General features: G+C 49.6%; 1 protein-coding gene across 1 annotated transcript in view; it reads left to right on the top strand.

Annotated features, from left to right (window-relative positions):
- The window catches only part of MROH1 (maestro heat like repeat family member 1), a 383926-nt gene that overhangs the window by 59280 nt on the left and 303608 nt on the right, over window positions 1-21038 (top strand). Inside the window, exon 7 of the mRNA XM_063924734.1 lies at window positions 14719-14886. Within this exon, the coding sequence (XP_063780804.1) occupies window positions 14719-14886 (168 nt within the window). The remainder of the gene's footprint in view (window positions 1-14718; window positions 14887-21038) is intronic.

Below are 21038 nucleotides of genomic sequence, written 5' to 3'. Positions count from 1 at the left end.
TCTCTGGGTGTACACTGTGATAACATCGGGTGATACGATACATCAATATAATGTGTCTGTGTATACAGTGCTGTGCGGTGACATGATGTATGGTTACATGGTTATATCTCTGGGTGTACACTGTGATAACATCGGGTGATACGATACATCGATATAATGTGTCTGTGTATACAGTGCTGTGCGGTGACATGATGTATGGTTATATCTCTGGGTGTACACTGTGATAACATCGGGTGATACGATACATCGATATAATGTGTCTGTGTATACAGTGCTGTGCAGTGACATGATGTATGGTTACATGGTTATATCTCTGGGTGTACACTGTGATAACATCGGGTGATACGATACATCGATATAATGTGTCTGTGTATACACTGCTGTGTGGTGACATGATGTATGGTTACATGGTTATATCTTTGGGTGTACACTGTGATAACATCGGGTGATACGATACATCAATAGAATGTGTCTGTGTATACAGTGCTGTGCGGTGACATGATGTATGGTTACATGGTTATATCTCTGGGTGTACACTGTGATAACATCGGGTGATACGATACATCAATATAATGTGTCTGTGTATACACTGCTGTGCGGTGACATGATGTATGGTTATATCTCTGGGTGTACACTGTGATAACATCGTGTGATACGATACATCGATATAATGTGTCTGTGTATACACTGCTGTGCGGTGACATGATGTATGGTTATATCTCTGGGTGTACACTGTGATAACATCGGGTGATACGATACATCGATATGTGTCTGTGTATACACTGCTGTGCGGTGACATGATGTATGGTTACATGGTTATATCTCTGGGTGTACACTGTGATAACATCGTGTGATACGATACATCGATATAATGTGTCTGTGTATACACTGCTGTGCGGTGACATGATGTATGGTTATATCTCTGGGTGTACACTGTGATAACATCGGGTGATACGATACATCGATATAATGTGTCTGTGTATACAGTGCTGTGCAGTGACATGATGTATGGTTACATGGTTATATCTCTGGGTGTACACTGTGATAACATCGGGTGATACGATACATCGATATAATGTGTCTGTGTATACACTGCTGTGTGGTGACATGATGTATGGTTACATGGTTATATCTTTGGGTGTACACTGTGATAACATCGGGTGATACGATACATCAATAGAATGTGTCTGTGTATACAGTGCTGTGCGGTGACATGATGTATGGTTACATGGTTATATCTCTGGGTGTACACTGTGATAACATCGGGTGATACGATACATCAATATAATGTGTCTGTGTATACACTGCTGTGCGGTGACATGATGTATGGTTATATCTCTGGGTGTACACTGTGATAACATCGTGTGATACGATACATCGATATAATGTGTCTGTGTATACACTGCTGTGCGGTGACATGATGTATGGTTATATCTCTGGGTGTACACTGTGATAACATCGGGTGATACGATACATCGATATGTGTCTGTGTATACACTGCTGTGCGGTGACATGATGTATGGTTACATGGTTATATCTCTGGGTGTACACTGTGATAACATCGTGTGATACGATACATCGATATAATGTGTCTGTGTATACAGTGCTGTGCGGTGACATGATGTATGGTTATATCTCTGGGTGTACACTGTGATAACATCGGGTGATACGATACATCGATATAATGTGTCTGTGTATACAGTGCTGTGCAGTGACATGATGTATGGTTACATGGTTATATCTCTGGGTGTACACTGTGATAACATCGGGTGATACGATACATCGATATAATGTGTCTGTGTATACACTGCTGTGTGGTGACATGATGTATGGTTACATGGTTATATCTTTGGGTGTACACTGTGATAACATCGGGTGATACGATACATCAATAGAATGTGTCTGTGTATACAGTGCTGTGCGGTGACATGATGTATGGTTACATGGTTATATCTCTGGGTGTACACTGTGATAACATCGGGTGATACGATACATCAATATAATGTGTCTGTGTATACACTGCTGTGCGGTGACATGATGTATGGTTATATCTCTGGGTGTACACTGTGATAACATCGTGTGATACGATACATCGATATAATGTGTCTGTGTACACACTGCTGTGCGGTGACATGATGTATGGTTACATGGTTATTTCTCTGACATCCTAGTGGATGCTGGGAACTCCGTAAGGACCATGGGGAATAGACGGGCTCCGCAAGAGACTGGGCACTCTAAAAGAAAGATTAGGTACTATATCTGGTGTGCACTGGCTCCTCCCTCTATGCCCCTCCTCCAGACCTCAGTTAGAATCTGTGCCCGGCCAGAGCTGGGTGCTCCTAGTGGGCTCTCCTGAGCTTGCTAGAAAGAAAGTATTTGTTAGGTTTTTAATTTTCAGTGAGATCTGCTGGCAACAGACTCACTGCTACGTGGGACTGAGGGGAGAGAAGCAAACCTACCTGCTTGCAGCTAGCTTGTGCTTCTTAGGCTACTGGACACCATTAGCTCCAGAGGGTTCGAACACAGGGCCTGACCTCGATCGTCCGTTCCCGGAGCCGCGCCGCCGTCCCCCTTGCAGAGCCAGAAGACAGAAGAGAAGCGTTGAAATCGGCGGCAGAAGACTCCTGTCTTCATTAAGGTAGCGCACAGCACTGCAGCTGTGCGCCATTGCTCCCACAGCACACCACACACTCTGGTCACTGTAGGGTGCAGGGCGCTGGGAGGGGGGGTGCCCTGGGCAGCAATTATAATACCTTTTGGCATAAAATACACATAATACAGTCAGTTAACTGTATATGTGTAAAAACCCCCGCCATTAAGTTACAAAAAACGCGGGACAGAAGCCCGCCGCTGAGGGGGCGGGGCCTTCTTCCTCAGCACACCAGCGCCATTTTCCCTTCACAGCTCCGCTGGAAGCAGCTCCCCAGGCTCTCCCCTGCAGTATCCTGATACAAGAAGGGTAAAAAAGAGAGGGGGGGGCACATAAATTTAGGCGCAAATAAGATATTTAAGCAGCTATTGGGTAAATCACTTTTTATAGTGTAAATCCCTGTGTTATATAGCGCTCTGGTGTGTGCTGGCATACTCTCTCTCTGTCTCCCCAAAGGACTTTGTGGGGTCCTGTCCTCAGTCTGAGCATTCCCTGTGTGTGTGCGGTGTGTCGGTACGGCTGTGTCGACATGTTTGATAAGGAGGGTTATGTGGAGGCGGAGCAGGGGCAGATAAGTGTGGTGTCGCCCCCGACGGGGCCGACACCTGATTGTATGGATATGTGGAAGGTCTTAACCGACAATGTCAACTCCTTACATAAAAGGTTCGATGACGCAGCAGCCTTGGGACAGCCGGGGTCTCAGCCCGCGCCTGCCCAGGCGACTCAGAAGCCGTCAGGGGCTCATAAACGCCCGCTAGCTCAGATGGTAGACACAGATGCCGACACGGAGTCTGACTCCAGTGTAGATGAGGATGAGACAAATGCACAGTCTACAAAAGCCATCCGATGCATGATTACTGCAATGAAAAATGTATTGCACATTTCTGATGTTAACCTGGTTACTACCAAGAAGGGGTATTATGTTTGGGGAGAAAAAGCAGCCAGTGACTTTTCCCCCATCTGATGAATTAAATGATTTGTGTGAAGAAGCGTGGAGTTCCCCTGATAAGAAACTAGTGATTTCTAAGAGGTTACTGATGGCGTACCCTTTCCCGCCAACGGACAGGTTACGTTGGGAAACATCCCCTAGGGTGGACAAGGCGCTCACACGCTTATCAAAAAAGGTGGCACTGCCGTCTCAGGATACGGCCGCCCTAAAGGAGCCTGCAGATAGAAAGCAGGAGGCTATCCTGAAGTCTGTGTATACACACTCTGGTACTCTACTGAGACCTGCAATTGCTTCAGCATGGATATGTAGTGCTGCAGCAGCATGGACTGATACCCTGTCAGACAACATTGATTCCCTCGAAAGGGATACTGTTTTGCTAACCCTCGAACATATAAAAGACGTCGTCTTATATATGCGGGATGCCCAGAGGGACATTTGCCTGCTGGCATCTAGAATTAATGCAATGTCCATTTCTGCCAGGAGAGTATTATGGACTCGGCAGTGGACAGGTGATGCTGATTCTAAAAAACACATGGAGGTTTTGCCTTATAAGGGTGAGGAATTGTTTGGGGACAGTCTCTCGGACCTCGTATCCACAGCAACAGCTGGGAAGTCGACTTTTTTACCTCAGGTTCCCTCACAGCCTAAGAAAGCACCGTATTATCAAGTGCAGTCCTTTCGGCCTCAGAAAGGCAAGCGGGTCAGAGGCGCATCCTTTCTGCCCAGAGGCAGGGGTAGAGGAAAGAAGCTGCACCAGGCAGCCAGTTCCCAGGAACAAAAATCCTCCCCTGCTTCCACTAAGTCCACCGCATGACGCTGGGGCTCCACAGGCGGAGCCGGGTGCGGTGGGGGCGCGTCTCTGAAACTTCAGCAGCCAGTGGGTTCGCTCACAAGTAGATCTCTGGGCTGTACAAATTGTATCTCAGGAATACAAGCTGGAGTTCGAGGCGACTCCCCCTCGCCGTTACCTCAAATCAGCCTTGCCAGCTGCTCCCAGGGAAAGGGAGGTAGTACTGGCGGCAATTCACAAGCTGTACCTCCAGCAAGTGATTATCAGGGTCCCCCTCCTTCAACAGGGAAGGGGTTACTATTCCACAATGTTTGTGGTACCGAAACCGGACGGTTCGGTGAGACCCATTCTGAATTTAAAATCCTTGAACACTGTGGCCGGAGAGACAAGCCAGCCACACGTGTAATGGCGTCTGCGGCACTGAAGGGGTTAACCCTCGTGCCCAGCGCCATGTTGCGGACTGTTTAAAAGTTTGTTGAATGATGTGTTTTAACATGTCATATGTAGTGCTCTGTGCACCATTGCAGGAAGACATGTTTAAATGTATTTATTTTATATTCAAGACAAGCTTGGTGTATATTTAAAGGGAAACACGTGTTTAAATGAAATGTATTTAAAGGAAAAATGGCTCTGTGCTAGCAGAGAGGTGTGAAGGACAAAACCTTTTGATGTGTAAGTTCCTTAGAGAGAGATACTAATCACTGGGTCTATGGGCTTGGAATCTGTTTCATGTAGGGGATGTAATTGATTTACGATCCGTGAATGGCAGATAAAGGAAGGAAGACTGTTTGTTTGTATTGTAGCTATTCCTGTTGTAATCTTAAACACTGGGATTGCCTGCAGATGGGAATGACCAGACACATTTGTATTTTGAAGATATGTGATAAATTTATCAATAGTGAATGTTAATCTGATACCAAACGTTGTCTGGGTGACAGGAAGGAGGATATTGTTTTATTGCACTTATATCCTTGTAAAATGTAATTTATTGGTATTTTGTAAAATAACCTGATTGGTTGGAGAAGACAGGGAGGGCTTACCCCCCTGTGATACTGTGTGGAAAACTGACATAAAAAGGAGACCTGCGTGCCTCCAGAGTTGTAGTTGTACCATCTTTATTCTGCTGAAACATCTAATTGTATGCTGTTGCCCCTAGCAATAGGGAAGGGTTCTCTTTAGAACTATTGAGCAAATAAACATCTTTGCCTCAAGAAGACTGCTTCATCTTGTGACCAACAGGGTTAGGCCAAACCTAGCCCCGTCCTCCGGCTGTCCAGGGAAGTACCTAGCGTCTCCAAGCTCCGCCTTCCGCCAGCTACCGGTAGAGGCCTAGCAAGTGGCTAGTGGGGATTCGTCAGCACCACACAGCGGTGGTAAAGCAGTGCGTCGGCACATACAGAGCAGAACCGTGGTTCCAAACGCCACGGCAGGTTAGGAGTTTGGTGGTGGCAGCGAGAACCCGCCCACAGCACAGTGGGTGGAGTCAGTAACAGGCGGTAACTGACGGTAAGCGGGAATCCCCTATGTGGTCAGGCCTCGTGCGGCTTGACCTTCCATTCTGTGCGCAGTCGACGGGACGCGGCAAGCGGCGAGTGCTTCCGTACGGTACCGTCCTGTCACAAACACTTATATAAAGAAGTTCAAGTTCAAAATGGAATCGCTCAGGGCGGTTATTGCAAGCCTGGAAGAGGGGGATTTTATGGTGTCGCTGGACATCAAGGATGCTTACTTGCATGTCCCCATTTACCCACCTCACCAGGAATACCTCAGGTTTGTGGTACAGGACTGTCATTACCAATTCCAGACGTTGCCGTTTGGTCTCTCCACGGCTCCGAGAATATTTACCAAGGTAATGGCCGAAATTATGATACTCCTTAGGAAGAAGGGAGTTATAATTATCCCGTACTTGGACGATCTTCTCATAAAGGCGAGGTCCAGAGAGCAGTTGTTGGTCAGCGTAGCACTCTCTCAGGGAGTGTTGCAACAGCACGGCTGGATTCTGAATATTCCAAAGTCACAGCTGATTCCTGCGACGCGTCTGCTTTTCCTGGGCATGATTCTGGACACAGAACAGAAGAAGGTGTTTCTCCCGGTGGAGAAGGCCCAGGAATTGTCATCTCTGGTCAGGGACCTCCTGAAACCAAAACAGGTGTCTGTGCATCACTGCACGCGAGTCCTGGGAAAGATGGTGGCTTCTTACGAAGCAATTCCCTTCGGCAGGTTCCATGCAAGGATCTTTCAGTGGGATCTGTTGGACAAATGATCCGGATTGCATCTTCAGATGTATCGGTTGATCACCCTGTCCCCAAGGGCCAGGGTGTCTCTGCTGTGGTGGCTGCAGAGTGCTCACCTTCTCGAGGGCTGCAGGTTCGGCATACAGGACTGGGTCCTGGTGACCACGGATGCAAGCCTCCGAGGATGGGGGGCAGTCACTCAGGGAAGAAACTTCCAAGGACAGTGGTCAAGTCTGGAGACTTCACTACACATAAATATACTGGAACTAAGGGCCATTTACAACGCCCTGAGTCAAGCAGAGCCCCTGCTTCAAAACCACCCAGTACTGATTCAGTCAGACAAGATGGCGTCCCGCCTCAACAAAAAGCTAAAAAAATATTGCGCCAGGTCAAGGGACCCTCAGGCGATAGCTGTGGACGCACTAGTGACACCGTGGGTGTACCAGTCGGTTCATGTGTTCCCTCCTCTTCCTCTCATACCCAAGGTACTGAGGATAGTAAGAAAGAGAGGAGTAAGAACTATACTCATCGTTCCGGATTGGCCAAGAAGAACTTGGTACCCAGAACTACAAGAAATGATCTCAGAGGACCCATGGCCTCTGCCTCTCAGACAGGACCTGTTACAGCAGGGGCCCTGTCTGTTCCAAGACTTACCGCGGCTGCGTTTGACGGCATGGCGGTTGAACGCCGGATCCTAACGGAAAAGGGCATTCCAGATGAAGTGATTCCTACGCTGATAAAAGCTAGGAAGGATGTGACGGCAATTATCACCGCATATGGCGGAAATATGTCGCTTGGTGTGAGGCCAGGAAGGCCCCTACAGAGGAATTCCAGCTGGGTCGATTTCTGAACTTCCTACAGTCAGTGGTGACTATGGGCCTAAAATTGTGGTCCATAAAGGTCCTGATTTCGGCCCTATCTATTTTCTTTCAAAAAGAACTGGCTTCACTGCCTGAAGTTCAGACGTTTGTAAAGGGAGTGCTGCATATTCAGCCCCCTTTTGTACCTCCAGTGGCACCTTGGGATCTTAACATTGTGTTGGTTTTCCTGAAATCACACTGGTTTGAGCCACTTAGGACCGTGGAGCTAAAGTATCTCACGCGGAAAGTGGTCATGCTGTTGGCCTTAGCTTCGGCTAGGCGTGTGTCAGAATTGGCGGCTTTGTCATGTAAAAGCCCGTATCTGATCTTCCATATGGACAGGGCAGAATTGAGGACTCGTCCCCAATTTCTCCCAAAGGTGGTATCAGCTTTTCATTTGAACCAACCTATTGTGGTGCCTGCGGCTACTCGGGACTTGGAGGATTCCAAGTTGCTGGATGTAGTCCGGGCTTTGAAAATTTATGTTTCCAGGACGGCTGGAGTCAGGAAAACTGACTCGCTATTTATCCTGCATGCACCCAACAAGCTGGGTGCTCCTGCTTCAAAGCAAACTATTGCTCGCTGGATCTGTTGCACGATTCAGCTGGCACATTCTGCGGCTGGACTGCCGCATCCTAAATCAGTAATAGCCCATTCCAAAAGGAAGGTGGGCTCTTCTTGGGCGGCTGCCCGAGGGGTCTCGGCTTTACAGCTTTGCCGAGCTGCTACTTGGTCGGGTTCAAACACATTTGCTAAATTCTACAAGTTTGATACCCTGGCTGAGGAGGACCTTGAGTTTGCTCATTCGGTGCTGCAGAGTCATCCGCACTCTCCCGCCCGTTTGGGAGCTTTGGTATAATCCCCATGGTCCTTACGGAGTTCCCAGCATCCACTAGGACGTCAGAGAAAATAAGAATTTACTCACCGGTAATTCTATTTCTCGTAGTCCGTAGTGGATGCTGGGCGCCCGTCCCAAGTGCGGACTTTCTGCAATACGTGTATATAGTTATTGCTTAAATAAGGGTTATTGTTATGAGCCATCCGTTGAGTGAGGCTCAGTTGTTGTTCATACTGTTAACTGGGTATAGTTATCACGAGTTATACGGTGTGATTGGTGTGGCTGGTATGAGTCTTACCCTGGATTCCAAATCCTTTCCTTGTTGTGTCAGCTCTTCCGGGCACAGTTTCCCTAACTGAGGTCTGGAGGAGGGGCATAGAGAGAGGAGCCAGTGCACACCAGATAGTACCTAATCTTTCTTTTAGAGTGTCCAGTCTCCTGCGGAGCCCGTCTATTCCCCATGGTCCTTACGGAGTTCCCAGCATCCACAACGGACTACGAGAAATAGAATTACCGGTGAGTAAATTCTTATTATCTCTGGGTGTACACTGTGATAACATAGGGTGATACGATACATCGATATAATGTGTCTGTGTACACTGCTGTGTGGTGACATGATGTATGGTTATATCTCTGGGTGTACACTGTGATAACATCGAGTGATACGATACATCGATATAATGTGTCTGTGTACACACTGCTGTGCGGAGACATGATGTATGGTAATATCTCTGGGTGTACACTGTGATAACATCGGGTGATACGATACATCGATATAATGTGTCTGTGTATACACTACTGTGCGGTGACATGATGTATGGTTATATCTCTGGGTGTACACTGTGATAACATCGGGTGATACATCGATATAATGTGTCTGTGTATACACTGCTGTGCGGTGACATGATTTATGGTTATATCTCTGGGGGTACACTGTGATAACATCGGGTGATACGATACATCGATATAATGTGTCTGTGTACACACTGCTGTGCGGTGACATGATGTATGGTTACATGGTTATATCTCTGGGTGTACACTGTGATAACATCGGGTGATACGATACATCGATATAATGTGTCTGTGTACACACTCTGTAATATATTGGAGCATTATGTAATCGCTCCTATCCCTGTGTATCTATAGAGAGTAAGGTGTGAGCAGGGCCCTCCTGCCTCTATGTCTGTGTATCTATAGAGTGTAAGGTGTGAGCAGGGCCCTCCTGCCTCTATGTCTGTGTATCTATAGAGTGTAAGGTGTGAGCAGGGCCCTCCTGCCTCTATGTCTGTGTATCTATAGAGTGTAAGGTGTGAGCAGGGCCCTCCTGCCTCTATGTCTGTGTATCTATAGAGTGTAAGGTGTGAGCATATGTCTGTGTATCTATAGCGTGTAAGGTGTGAGCAGGGCCCTCCTGCCTCTATGTCTGTGTATCTATAGAGTGTAAGGTGTGAGCAGGGCCCTCCTGCCTCTATGTTTGTGTATCTATAGAGTGTAAGGTGTGAGCAGGGCCCTCCTGCCTCTATGTCTGTGTATCTATAGAGTGTGTGGTGTGAGCAGGACCCTCCTGCCTCTGTCTGTGTATCTATAGAGTGTAAGGTGTGAGCAGGGCCCTCCTGCTTCTATGTCTGTGTATCTATAGAGTGTAAGGTGTGAGCAGGGCCCTCCTGCCTCTATGCCTGTGTATCTATAGAGTGTAAGGTGTGAGCAGGGCCCTCCTGCCTCTATGTCTGTGTATCTATAGAGTGTGTGGTGTGAGCAGGGCCCTCCTGCCTCTATGCCTGTATATCTATAGAGTGTAAGGTGTGAGCAGGGCCCTCCTGCCTCTATGTCTGTGTATCTATAGAGTGTAAGGTGTGAGCAGGGCCCTCCTGCCTCTTTGTGTATCTATAGAGTGTGTGGTGTGAGCAGGGCCCTCCTGCCTCTATGTCTGTGTATCTATAGAGTGTAAGGTGTGAGCAGGGCCCTCCTGCCTCTATGTCTGTGTATCTATAGAGTGTGTGGTGTGAGCAGGGCCCTCCTGCCTCTATGCCTGTGTATCTATAGAGTGTAAGGTGTGAGTAGCGCCCTTCTGCCTCCATGTCTGTGTATCTATAGAGTGTAAGGTGTGAGCAGGGCCCTCCTGCCTCTATGCCTGTGTATCTATAGAGTGTAAGGTGTGAGTAGCGCCCTTCTGCCTCCATGTCTGTGTATCTATAGAGTGTAAGGTGTGAGCAGGGCCCTCCTGCCTCTATGCCTGTGTATCTATAGAGTGTACGGTGTGAGCAGGGACTCCTGCCTCTATGTCTGTGTATCTATAGAGTGTAAGGTGTGAGCAGGGCCCTCCTGCCTCTATGTCTGTGTTTCTATAGAGTGTAAGGTGTGAGCAGGGCCCTCCTGCCTCTATGTCTGTGTATCTATAGAGTGTAAGGTGTGAGCAGGGCCCTCCTGCCTCTATGTCTGTGTATCTATAGAGTGTAAGGTGTGAGCAGGGCCCTCCTGCCTCTATGTCTGTGTATCTATAGAGTGTAAGGTGTGAGCAGGGCCCTCCTGCCTCTATGTCTGTGTATCTATAGAGTGTAAGGTGTGAGCAGGGCCCTCCTGCCTCTATGTCTGTGTAGTTATAGAGTGTGTGGTGTGAGCAGGACCCTCCTGCCTCTATGTCTGTGTATCTATAGAGTGTAAGGTGTGAGCAGGGCCCTCCTGCTTCTATGTCTGTGTATCTATAGAGTGTAAGGTGTGAGCAGGGCCCTCCTGCCTCTATGCCTGTGTATCTATAGAGTGTAAGGTGTGAGCAGGGCCCTCCTGCCTCTATGTCTGTGTATCTATAGAGTGTAAGGTGTGAGCAGGGCCCTCCTGCCTCTATGTCTGTGTATCTATAGAGTGTAAGGTGTGAGCAGGGCCCTCCTGCCTCTATGCCTGTGTATCTATAGAGTGTGTGGTGTGAGCAGGGCCCTCCTGCCTCTATGCCTGTGTATCTATAGAGTGTAAGGTGTGAGCAGGGCCCTCCTGCCTCTATGCCTGTGTATCTATAGAGTGTGTAGTGTGAGCAGGGCCCTCCTGCCTCTATGTCTGTGTATCTATAGAGTGTACGGTGTGAGCAGGGCCCTCCTGCCTCTATGTCTGTGTATCTATAGAGTGTAAGGTGTGAGCAGGGCCCTCCTGCCTCTATGCCTGTGTATCTATAGAGTGTGTGGTGTGAGCAGGGCCCTCCTGCCTCTATGTCTGTGTATCTATAGAGTGTACGGTGTGAGCAGGGCCCTCCTGCCTCTATGCCTGTGTATCTATAGAGTGTGTAGTGTGAGCAGGGCCCTCCTGCCTCTATGTCTGTGTATCTATAGAGTGTACGGTGTGAGCAGGGCCCTCCTGCCTCTATGTCTGTGTATCTATAGAGTGTAAGGTGTGAGCAGGGCCCTCCTGTCTCTATGTCTGTGTATCTATAGAGTGTGTGGTGTGAGCAGGGCCCTCCTGCCTCTATGTCTGTGTATCTATAGAGTGTACGGTGTGAGCAGGGCCCTCCTGCCTCTATGTCTGTGTATCTATAGAGTGTAAGGTGTGAGCAGGGCCCTCCTGCCTCTATGTCTGTGTATCTATAGAGTGTAAGGTGTGAGCAGGACCCTCCTGCCTCTATGTCTGTGTATCTATAGAGTGTAAGGTGTGAGCAGGGCCCTCCTGCCTCTATGACTGTGTATCTATAGAGTGTAAGGTGTGATCAGGGCCCTCCTGCCTCTATGTCTGTGTATCTATAGAGTGTGTGGTGTGAGCAGGGCCCTCCTGCCTCTGTCTGTGTATCTATAGAGTGTACGGTGTGAGCAGGGCCCTCCTGCCTCTATGTCTGTGTATCTATAGAGTGTAAGGTGTGAGCAGGACCCTCCTGCCTCTGTCTGTGTATCTATAGAGTGTACGGTGTGAGCAGGGCCCTCCTGCCTCTATGTCTGTGTATCTATAGAGTGTAAGGTGTGAGCAGGGCCCTCCTGCCTCTATGTCTGTGTATCTATAGAGTGTAAGGTGTGAGCAGGACCCTCCTGCCTCTATGTCTGTGTATCTATAGAGTGTAAGGTGTGAGCAGGGCCCTCCTGCCTCTATGACTGTGTATCTATAGAGTGTAAGGTGTGATCAGGGCCCTCCTGCCTCTATGTCTGTGTATCTATAGAGTGTGTGGTGTGAGCAGGGCCCTCCTGCCTCTATGACTGTGTATCTATAGAGTGTACGGTGTGAGCAGGGCCCTCCTGCCTCTGTCTGTGTATCTATAGAGTGTAAGGTGTGAGCAGGGCCCTCCTGCCTCTATGTCTGTGTATCTATAGAGTGTAAGGTGTGAGCAGGGCCCTCCTGCCTCTGTCTGTGTATCTATAGAGTGTAAGGTGTGAGCAGGGCCCTCCTGCCTCTATGTCTGTGTATCTATAGAGTGTAAGGTGTGAGCAGGGCCCTCCTGCCTCTATGCCTGTGTATCTATAGAGTGTAAGGTGTGAGCAGGGCCCTCCTGCCTCTATGTTTGTGTATCTATAGAGTGTGTGGTGTGAGCAGGGCCCTCCTGCCTCTATGCCTGTGTATCTATAGAGTGTAAGGTGTGAGTAGCGCCCTTCTGCCTCCATGTCTGTGTATCTATAGAGTGTAAGGTGTGAGCAGGGCCCTCCTGCCTCTATGCCTGTGTATCTATAGAGTGTAAGGTGTGAGTAGCGCCCTTCTGCCTCCATGTCTGTGTATCTATAGAGTGTAAGGTGTGAGCAGGGCCCTCCTGCCTCTATGTCTGTGTATCTATAGAGTGTAAGGTGTGAGCAGGGCCCTCCTGCCTCTATGTCTGTGTATCTATAGAGTGTAAGGTGTGAGCAGGGCCCTCCTGCCTCTGTCTGTGTATCTATAGAGTGTAAGGTGTGAGCAGGGCCCTCCTGCCTCTATGTCTGTGTATCTATAGAGTGTACGGTGTGAGCAGGGCCCTCCTGCCTCTATGTCTGTGTATCTATAGAGTGTAAGGTGTGAGCAGGGCCCTCCTGCCTCTATGTCTGTGTATCTATAGAGTGTGTGGTGTGAGCAGGGCCCTCCTGCCTCTATGTCTGTGTATCTATAGAGTGTACGGTGTGAGCAGGGCCCTCCTGCCTCTATGTCTGTGTATCTATAGAGTGTAAGGTGTGAGCAGGGCCCTCCTGCCTCTATGTCTGTGTATCTATAGAGTGTAAGGTGTGAGCAGGACCCTCCTGCCTCTATGTCTGTGTATCTATAGAGTGTAAGGTGTGAGCAGGGCCCTCCTGCCTCTATGACTGTGTATCTATAGAGTGTAAGGTGTGATCAGGGCCCTCCTGCCTCTATGTCTGTGTATCTATAGAGTGTGTGGTGTGAGCAGGGCCCTCCTGCCTCTATGTCTGTGTATCTATAGAGTGTACGGTGTGAGCAGGGCCCTCCTGCCTCTATGTCTGTGTATCTATAGAGTGTAAGGTGTGAGCAGGACCCTCCTGCCTCTATGTCTGTGTATCTATAGAGTGTACGGTGTGAGCAGGGCCCTCCTGCCTCTATGACTGTGTATCTATAGAGTGTAAGCTGTGAGCAGGGCCCTCCTGCCTCTATGTCTGTGTATCTATAGAGTGTAAGGTGTGAGCAGGGCCCTCCTGCCTCTATGACTGTGTATCTATAGAGTGTACGGTGTGAGCAGGGCCCTCCTGCCTCTGTCTGTGTATCTATAGAGTGTAAGGTGTGAGCAGGGCCCTCCTGCCTCTATGTCTGTGTATCTATAGAGTGTAAGGTGTGAGCAGGGCCCTCCTGCCTCTATGTCTGTGTATCTATAGAGTGTAAGGTGTGAGCAGGGCCCTCATGCCTCTGTCTGTGTATCTATAGAGTGTAAGGTGTGATCAGGGCCCTCCTGCCTCTATGTCTGTGTATCTATAGAGTGTACGGTGTGATCAGGGCCCTCCTGCCTCTATGTCTGTGTATCTATAGAGTGTAAGGTGTGATCAGGGCCCTCCTGCCTCTATGTCTGTGTATCTATAGAGTGTACGGTGTGAGCAGGGCCCTCCTGCCTCTATGTCTGTGTATCTATAGAGTGTAAGGTGTGAGCAGGGCCCTCATGCCTCTATGTCTGTGTATCTATAGAGTGTACGGTGTGAGCAGGGCCCTCCTGCCTCTGTCTGTGTATCTATAGAGTGTAAGGTGTGAGCAGGGCCCTCCTGCCTCTATGTCTGTGTATCTATAGAGTGTGTGTGGTGTGAGCAGGGCCCTCCTGCCTCTATGTCTGTGTATCTATAGAGTGTAAGGTGTGAGCAGGGCCCTCCTGCCTCTATGTCTGTGTATCTATAGAGTGTGTGGTGTGAGCAGGACCCTCCTGCCTCTATGTCTGTTATTTCCCAGTCTTGTCTGATCATTGTCACCAGTTGTGAAGTGTCGGAACGTGTTGCGCTATATGAATAGATAATGAATAGCATTCTCCTGTCAGCCCTGCAGCACTTCAGCGAGAGCATCCAGGAATATCTGGCTAACCTGGACAAGGCTCCGGACCCCTCCGTCAGGAAAGATACCTTCTCCAGCGACATGTTCAGCGCCTACGATGTTCTGTTTTATGGCTGGCTGCAGAACAGAGAGTCTAAGGTATGGAACCCAGGGGGTCTTTCCGAGTTGTTTGCAGCACAACGATCAGGCTAAGAATTGGCATTTCTGCGCATGCACGACGTACAGGTACAAAGTCCTTTGTGGTTTTGCACAGGTTCTAGCGAATCTTTCAGTCCCACGGCACGACGCAGGATGATTGACCTGAAGTGGGCGTTTCTGGGTGACAACTGACCATTTTCGTGGGAGTGTTTGGAAAAATTCATGCTTGCCGTAGAAAATGCAGGCGTGGCTGGGCGAACGCTGGGCGAGTGTGTGACGTCAAAAGACGTCCCTCCGTCGTTAGAATCAGCGCACACGGAGTGTAACTACAGGGCTGGTCTTGTTCTGCACAAAATGTGTTTGCAGCCGCTCTACTGCACTTCTGCAATGCGAAAATACACTCCCCCGTGGGGGGCGACATAGCGTTTGCACGGCTGCTAAAAACTGCTAGCGAGTGATCAACTCAGAATGACCCCCATAGTGTGGCGGGGGGATGTGTGCAGCGTGCGGAATAAGGGACGTCCTGTGTAATGAGGTGGCGTCAGGCTGGGTGTAATACACAGCGCAGGGCCCGTTGTATATGTGTATTGTTCCTGTATGAGCACACCCTGCGGAGATACATACTGCTCTCTGCTGTATTGGAATAAGCCCCACGTCCTCTCGCTCAGGTCAGACTGGGTGTAATAGCGCAGGGCCCGTTGTATATGTGTATTGTTCCTGTATGAGCACACCCTGCGGAGATACATACTGCTCTCTGCTGTATTGGAATAAGCCCCACGTCCTCTCGCTCAGGTCAGACTGGGTGTAATAGCGCAGGGCCCGTTGTATATGTGTATTGTTCCTGTATGAGCACACCCTGCGGAGATACATACTGCTCTCTGCTGTATTGGAATAAGCCCCATGTCCTCTCGCTCAGGTCAGACTGGGTGTAATAGCGCAGGGCCCGTTGTATATGTGTATTGTTCCTGTATGAGCACACCCTGCGGAGATACATACTGCTCTCTGCTGTATTGTAATAAGCCCCACGTCCTCTCGCTCAGGTCAGACTGGGTGTAATAGCGCAGGGCCCGTTGTATATGTGTATTGTTCCTGTATGAGCACACCCTGCGGAGATACATACTGCTCTCTGCTGTATTGGAATAAGCCCCACGTCCTCTCGCTCAGGTCAGACTGGGTGTAATAGCGCAGGGCCCGTTGTATATGTGTATTGTTCCTGTATGAGCACACCCTGCGGAGATACATACTGCTCTCTGCTGTATTGGAATAAGCCCCACGTCCTCTCGCTCAGGTCAGACTGGGTGTAATAGCGCAGGGCCCGTTGTATATGTGTATTGTTCCTGTATGAGCACACCCTGCGGAGATACATACTGCTCTCTGCTGTATTGGAATAAGCCCCACGTCCTCTCGCTCAGGTCAGGCTGGGTGTAATAGCGCAGGGCCCGTTGTATATGTGTATTGTTCCTGTATGAGCACACCCTGCGGAGATACATACTGCTCTCTGCTGTATTGGAATAAGCCCCACGTCCTCTCGCTCAGGTCAGACTGGGTGTAATAGCGCAGGGCCCGTTGTATATGTGTATTGTTCCTGTATGAGCACACCCTGCGGAGATACATTCTGCTCTCTGCTGTATTGGAATAAGCCCCACGTCCTCTCGCTCAGGTCAGACTGGGTGTAATAGCGCAGGGCCCGTTGTATATGTGTATTGTTCCTGTATGAGCACACCCTGCGGAGATACATACTGCTCTCTGCTGTATTGGAATAAGCCCCACGTCCTCTCGCTCAGGTCAGACTGGGTGTAATAGCGCAGGGCCCGTTGTATATGTGTATTGTTCCTGTATGAGCACACCCTGCGGAGATATATACTGCTCTGCTGTATTGGAATAAGCCCCACGTCCTCTCGCTCAGGTCAGACTGGGTGTAATAGCGCAGGGCCCGTTGTATATGTGTATTGTTCCTGTATGAGCACACCCTGCGGAGATACATACTGCTCTCTGCTGTATTGGAATAAGCCCCACGTCCTCTCGCTCAGGTCAGACTGGGTGTAATAGCGCAGGGCCCGTTGTATATGTGTATTGTTCCTGTATGAGCACACCCTGCGGAGATACATACTGCTCTCTGCTGTATTGGAATAAGCCCCACGTCCTCTCGCTCAGGTCAGACTGGGTGTAATAGCGCAGGGCCCGTTGTATATGTGTATTGTTCCTGTATGAGCACACCCTGCGGAGATACATACTGCTCTCTGCTGTATTGGAATAAGCCCCACGTCCTCTCGCTCAGGTCAGGCTGGGTGTAATAGCGCAGGGCCCGTTGTATATGTGTATTGTTCCTGTATGAGCACACCCTGCGGAGATATATACTGCTCTGCTGTATTGGAATAAGCCCCACGTCCTCTCGCTCAGGTCAGACTGGGTGTAATAGCGCAGGGCCCGTTGTATATGTGTATTGTTCCTGTATGAGCACACCCTGCGGAGATACATACTGCTCTCTGCTGTATTGGAATAAGCCCCACGTCCTCTCGCTCAGGTCAGACTGGGTGTAATAGCGCAGGGCCCGTTGTATATGTGTATTGTTCCTGTATGAGCACACCCTGCGGAGATACATACTGCTCTCTGCTGTATTGGAATAAGCCCCACGTCCTCTCGCTCAGGTCAGACTCGGTGTAATAGCGCAGGGCCCGTTGTATATGTGTATTGTTCCTGTATCAGCACACCCTGCGGAGATACATACTGCTCTCTGCTGTATTGGAATAAGCCCCACGTCCTCTCGCTCAGGTCAGACTGGGTGTAATAGTGCAGGGCCCGTTGTATATGTGTATTGTTCCTGTATGAGCACACCCTGCGGAGATACATACTGCTCTCTGCTGTATTGGAATAAGCCCCACGTCCTCTCGCTCAGGTCAGGCTGGGTGTAATAGCGCAGGGCCCGTTGTATATGTGTATTGTTCCTGTATCAGCACACCCTGCGGAGATACATACTGCTCTGCTGTATTGGAATAAGCCCCACGTCCTCTCGCTCATGTCAGACTGGGTGTAATAGCGCAGGGCCCGTTGTATATGTGTATTGTTCCTGTATGATCACACCCTGCGGAGATATATACTGCTCTCTGCTGTATTGGAATAAGCCCCACGTCCTCTCGCTCAGGTCAGACTGGGTGTAATAGCGCAGGGCCCGTTGTATATGTGTATTGTTCCTGTATGAGCACACCCTGCGGAGATACATACTGCTCTCTGCTGTATTGGAATAAGCCCCACGTCCTCTCGCTCAGGTCAGACTGGGTGTAATAGCGCAGGGCCCGTTGTATATGTGTATTGTTCCTGTATGAGCACACCCTGCGGAGATACATACTGCTCTCTGCTGTATTGGAATAAGCCCCACGTCCTCTCGCTCAGGTCAGACTGGGTGTAATAGCGCAGGGCCCGTTGTATATGTGTATTGTTCCTGTATGAGCACACCCTGCGGAGATACATACTGCTCTCTGCTGTATTGGAATAAACCCCACGTCCTCTCGCTCAGGTCAGACTGGGTGTAATAGCGCAGGGCCCGTTGTATATGTGTATTGTTCCTGTATGAGCACACCCTGCGGAGATACATACTGCTCTCTGCTGTATTGGAATAAGCCCCACGTCCTCTCGCTCAGGTCAGACTGGGTGTAATAGCGCAGGGCCCGTTGTATATGTGTATTGTTCCTGTATGAGCACACCCTGCGGAGATACATACTGCTCTCTGCTGTATTGGAATAAGCCCCACGTCCTCTCGCTCAGGTCAGACTGGGTGTAATAGCGCAGGGCCCGTTGTATATGTGTATTGTTCCTGTATGAGCACACCCTGCGGAGATACATACTGCTCTCTTTTGTATTGGAATAAGCCCCACGTCCTCTCGCTCAGGTCAGACTGGGTGTAATAGCGCAGGGCCCGTTGTATATGTGTATTGTTCCTGTATGAGCACACCCTGCGGAGATACATACTGCTCTCTGCTGTATTGGAATAAGCCCCACGTCCTCTCGCTCAGGTCAGACTGGGTGTAATAGCGCAGGACCCGTTGTATATGTGTATTGTTCCTGTATGAGCACATCCTGCGGAGATATATACTGCTCTGCTGTATTGGAATAAGCCCCACGTCCTCTCGCTCAGGTCAGACTGGGTGTAATAGCGCAGGGCCCGTTGTATATGTGTATTGTTCCTGTATGAGCACACCCTGCGGAGATACATACTGCTCTCTGCTGTATTGGAATAAGCCCCACGTCCTCTCGCTCAGGTCAGACTGGGTGTAATAGCGCAGGGCCCGTTGTATATGTGTATTGTTCCTGTATCAGCACACCCTGCGGAGATACATACTGCTCTGCTGTATTGGAATAAGCCCCACGTCCTCTCGCTCAGGTCAGACTGGGTGTAATAGCGCAGGGCCCGTTGTATATATGTATTGTTCCTGTATGAGCACACCCTGCGGAGATACATACTGCTCTCTGCTGTATTGGAATAAGCCCCACGTCCTCTCGCTCAGGTCAGACTGGATGTAATAGCGCAGGGCCCGTTGTATATGTGTATTGTTCCTGTATGAGCACACCCTGCGGAGATACATACTGCTCTCTGCTGTATTGGAATAAGCCCCACGTCCTCTCGCTCAGGTCAGACTGGGTGTAATAGCGCAGGGCCCGTTGTATATGTGTATTGTTCCTGTATGAGCACACCCTGCGGAGATACATACTGCTCTGCTGTATTGGAATAAGCCCCACGTCCTCTCGCTCAGGTCAGAGTGGGTGTAATAGCGCAGGGCCCGTTGTATATATGTATTGTTCCTGTATGAGCACACCCTGCGGAGATACATACTGCTCTCTGCTGTATTGGAATAAGCCCCACGTCCTCTCGCTCAGGTCAGACTGGGTGTAATAGCGCAGGGCCCGTTGTATATGTGTATTGTTCCTGTATGAGCACACCCTGCGGAGATACATACTGCTCTCTGCTGTATTGGAATAAGCCCCACGTCCTCTCGCTCAGGTCAGGCTGGGTGTAATAGCGCAGGGCCCGTTGTATATGTGTATTGTTCCTGTATGAGCACACCCTGCGGAGATACATACTGCTCTCTGCTGTATTGGAATAAGCCCCACGTCCTCTCGCTCAGGTCAGACTGGGTGTAATAGCGCAGGGCCCATTGTATATGTGTATTGTTCCTGTATGAGCACACCCTGCGGAGATACATACTGCTCTCTGCTGTATTGGAATAAGCCCCACGTCCTCTCGCTCAGGTCAGACTGGGTGTAATACACAGCGCAGGGCCCGTTGTATATGTGTATTGTTCCTGTATGAGCACACCCTGCGGAGATACATACTGCTCTCTGCTGTATTGGAATAAGCCCCACGTCCTCTCGCTCAGGTCAGACTGGGTGTAATAGCGCAGGGCCCGTTGTATATGTGTATTGTTCCTGTATGAGCACACCCTGCGGAGATACATACTGCTCTCTGCTGTATTGGAATAAGCCCCACGTCCTCTCGCTCAGGTCAGACTGGGTGTAATAGCGCAGGGCCCGTTGTATATGTGTATTGTTCCTGTATCAGCACACCCTGCGGAGATGCATACTGCTCTCTGCTGTATTGGAATAAGCCCCACGTCCTCTCGCTCAGGTCAGACTGGGTGTAATAGCGCAGGGCCCGTTGTATATGTGTATTGTTCCTGTATGAGCACACCCTGCGGAGATACATACTGCTCTCTGCTGTATTGGAATAAGCCCCACGTCCTCTCGCTCAGGTCAGACTGGGTGTAATAGCGCAGGGCCCGTTGTATATGTGTATTGTTCCTGTATGAGCACACCCTGCGGAGATACATACTGCTCTCTGCTGTATTGGAATAAGCCCCACGTCCTCTCGCTCAGGTCAGACTGGGTGTAATAGCGCAGGGCCCGTTGTATATGTGTATTGTTCCTGTATCAGCACACCCTGCGGAGATGCATACTGCTCTCTGCTGTATTGGAATAAGCCCCACGTCCTCTCGCTCAGGTCAGACTGGGTGTAATAGCGCAGGGCCCGTTGTATATGTGTATTGTTCCTGTATGAGCACACCCTGCGGAGATACATACTGCTCTCTGCTGTATTGGAATAAGCCCCACGTCCTCTCGCTCAGGTCAGACTGGGTGTAATAGCGCAGGGCCCGTTGTATATGTGTATTGTTCCTG

This window comes from Pseudophryne corroboree, chromosome 5 (genome assembly GCF_028390025.1).
Source record: "Pseudophryne corroboree isolate aPseCor3 chromosome 5, aPseCor3.hap2, whole genome shotgun sequence".
Lineage (NCBI taxonomy): Eukaryota > Metazoa > Chordata > Amphibia > Anura > Myobatrachidae > Pseudophryne > Pseudophryne corroboree.
The sequence above is the reverse complement of the archived record's forward strand: the minus strand, read 5'-3'. Positions and strand labels throughout refer to the sequence as shown.